This window comes from Anneissia japonica, unplaced genomic scaffold, assembly GCF_011630105.1.
Source record: "Anneissia japonica isolate Jap-2015-1 unplaced genomic scaffold, ASM1163010v1 scaffold288130_len101125_cov175, whole genome shotgun sequence".
In the NCBI taxonomy this organism is placed as follows: domain Eukaryota; kingdom Metazoa; phylum Echinodermata; class Crinoidea; order Comatulida; family Comatulidae; genus Anneissia; species Anneissia japonica.
This window is the reverse complement of record NW_022752993.1, coordinates 37,888-39,953: the sequence shown is the minus strand read 5'-3', so window position 1 is coordinate 39,953 and position 2,066 is coordinate 37,888. Positions and strand designations below refer to the sequence as shown.

General features: G+C 30.3%; 1 protein-coding gene across 1 annotated transcript in view; it reads left to right on the top strand.

Moving 5' to 3' along the window:
- Window positions 1-2,066, top strand: part of LOC117122604 — a 20,096-nt gene that overhangs the window by 6,896 nt on the left and 11,134 nt on the right. The window contains exon 3 of the mRNA XM_033268242.1: window positions 1,217-1,309. Coding sequence (XP_033124133.1) covers window positions 1,217-1,309 — 93 coding nt within the window. The remainder of the gene's footprint in view (window positions 1-1,216; window positions 1,310-2,066) is intronic.

Here is a 2,066-nt window from a genome sequence, read left to right as displayed (position 1 = left end):
TATATAGTATCACGCAGCTGATATTGACGCTAGATCCTTGCCATAGCAGCTGTAGAAAACAGACATGATCTTGCTGATTACTGTACAATGTAAACATTGAAATAGCTTTTTAAGACTTTGACTTGACTTAATGATAGCGCACTATCGTTTAATTGATTGTATGTCTAACCATTTTAATTTATTCACTTTTTATTTTTATTTTATGTTACTATTATTAGTAGGGGACATTTCACAAACGGTACTGGGTAAAGGCAACGTGATTTACGTTTAGACCAATTTTCGCCTCATTTTTGCTATGCGAGCGCTCTACCTTGTATTTCCAGTATCTTTATTTTCAGAACATTGTTGCAACTTTCTATAGAACACAATATTAGGGTTTTTTACCCTCTCCTGATTTTTTAACACCATAGATGCTTAAAAAAAATTTATTGTAAGATATATTCATTTTTCATTAAAAAAAAAAGTAATTTTGGAAATCATGTAAGGTCTAGTGTTCGATGTCGAATAAGCCTTTATGAAACGTGTAGGCTGCCTACACTTTTACCTCTGACGATTAGTGCCAACAACTTCTTATAAAAACGTGATGTAATAATGACAAAATGATTATTATTGTTTATTTTCGGTAAATATTTCAGCGTCACCAAATTGCTTTGCTATTCTTCATTCTTTCTATGCTTCTTCATTATTTTCGTTAAATTTAATTTATTTTGAATACATATTTACTCATAATAATAATACAAATATATACCTATTTATATTAATATCATAATTACCAACAGATTACTTACACATACACTTTTATTTAATTTTTAAATACAGTTTTTTTGCATTTGGGCTAGTCTCTATACTTGTTCTATGTTAACATAATTAAAACTCTGTTCAATTTAAAGTCAAAGATATGCCCTGGTCTCGACTAGTCACAATCAGATTGGCTTATCTACATATGGCTTATGAATTTAAATTAAGTTGACTTTACACAGTACCGTTCGTTTTATTTTTTTCATATTGTCAAATAATTTTCAACTTTTACCACGGTATATAATTCATTTTAATCCCTTATCACTTTTCTGTATATATTGTATATTGTTAATTTAAATGTAATTTATATATTTTCCTGCACTGTATGTTTTGTTTTATATTTATAATTGTCTTGTTTTATCTCTTTCACTCCTGTCTTTTATTCATTACTAAAGCCAACCATGTTTTTTTTTGGTAGCAGTCTGTTCAAACGTCGGAAAAGCATTCAAGAGATTTGGTAACAGATATTGAAAGAAAAATCGGAACGTCGGCCATTGATGCTCAAGATGACGTACGTATAAGGCCAAAAAAATTGTTCTGTTGCCCTTAAATTCCGATTTTTTATTTTATTTGATTTATTTATTTATTTTTTGGTATTTTGAGTAATATTCCTGCCTGAGATAGGAAAGACGTCAAACTGGCGGGGTCTCTATTTATGAAGACACCAAGCCTAAGGCCTCGTAGGCACCACTAGAACGATAGCAAGCTTGTCAAACTATAAGATATAATGACGAAATAAATACTAACGTGTACATTAAAATAAACTTGACAAAAGTAAATCAGTTTAAGAAAGGTTTATTTGGTTTCGAAACGTAAAATAATTTGTGTATCCGATCCACACGATCACGCACGGGCAGGTTTTTTTGGTTTTTTTTTTAGCAAAACTAGCCTGGTTGTAAAACTGCTGAAATGAATTTTAGCGGGAAAAAAGTAAAGGAAAATTAATTTTTGGTTTTTCTGAATCAACATACCCTATAGTGTCTCAGAAAAAAAATCCCCATGCCTAGGGCTTGCTCTTATACACATCTAGATGTGTATACCTATTTTAAACTATTTAAAATGGGGGTAGGGGAAATAACTTTATGTTTTTGGTCACTTTTACATATACTGTGGATATGAAATGTATCAAAAACTTGGCTATATAGTTACTCATCACTCTCATTAAAAAATTTGATCGGAATAATGACGTCATCATGACAAATTCCAAGCTGGCGTCCATTATTGTGGGAAAAACTATGTTTTTAATGTAAAAATAATTTTATTGTTAT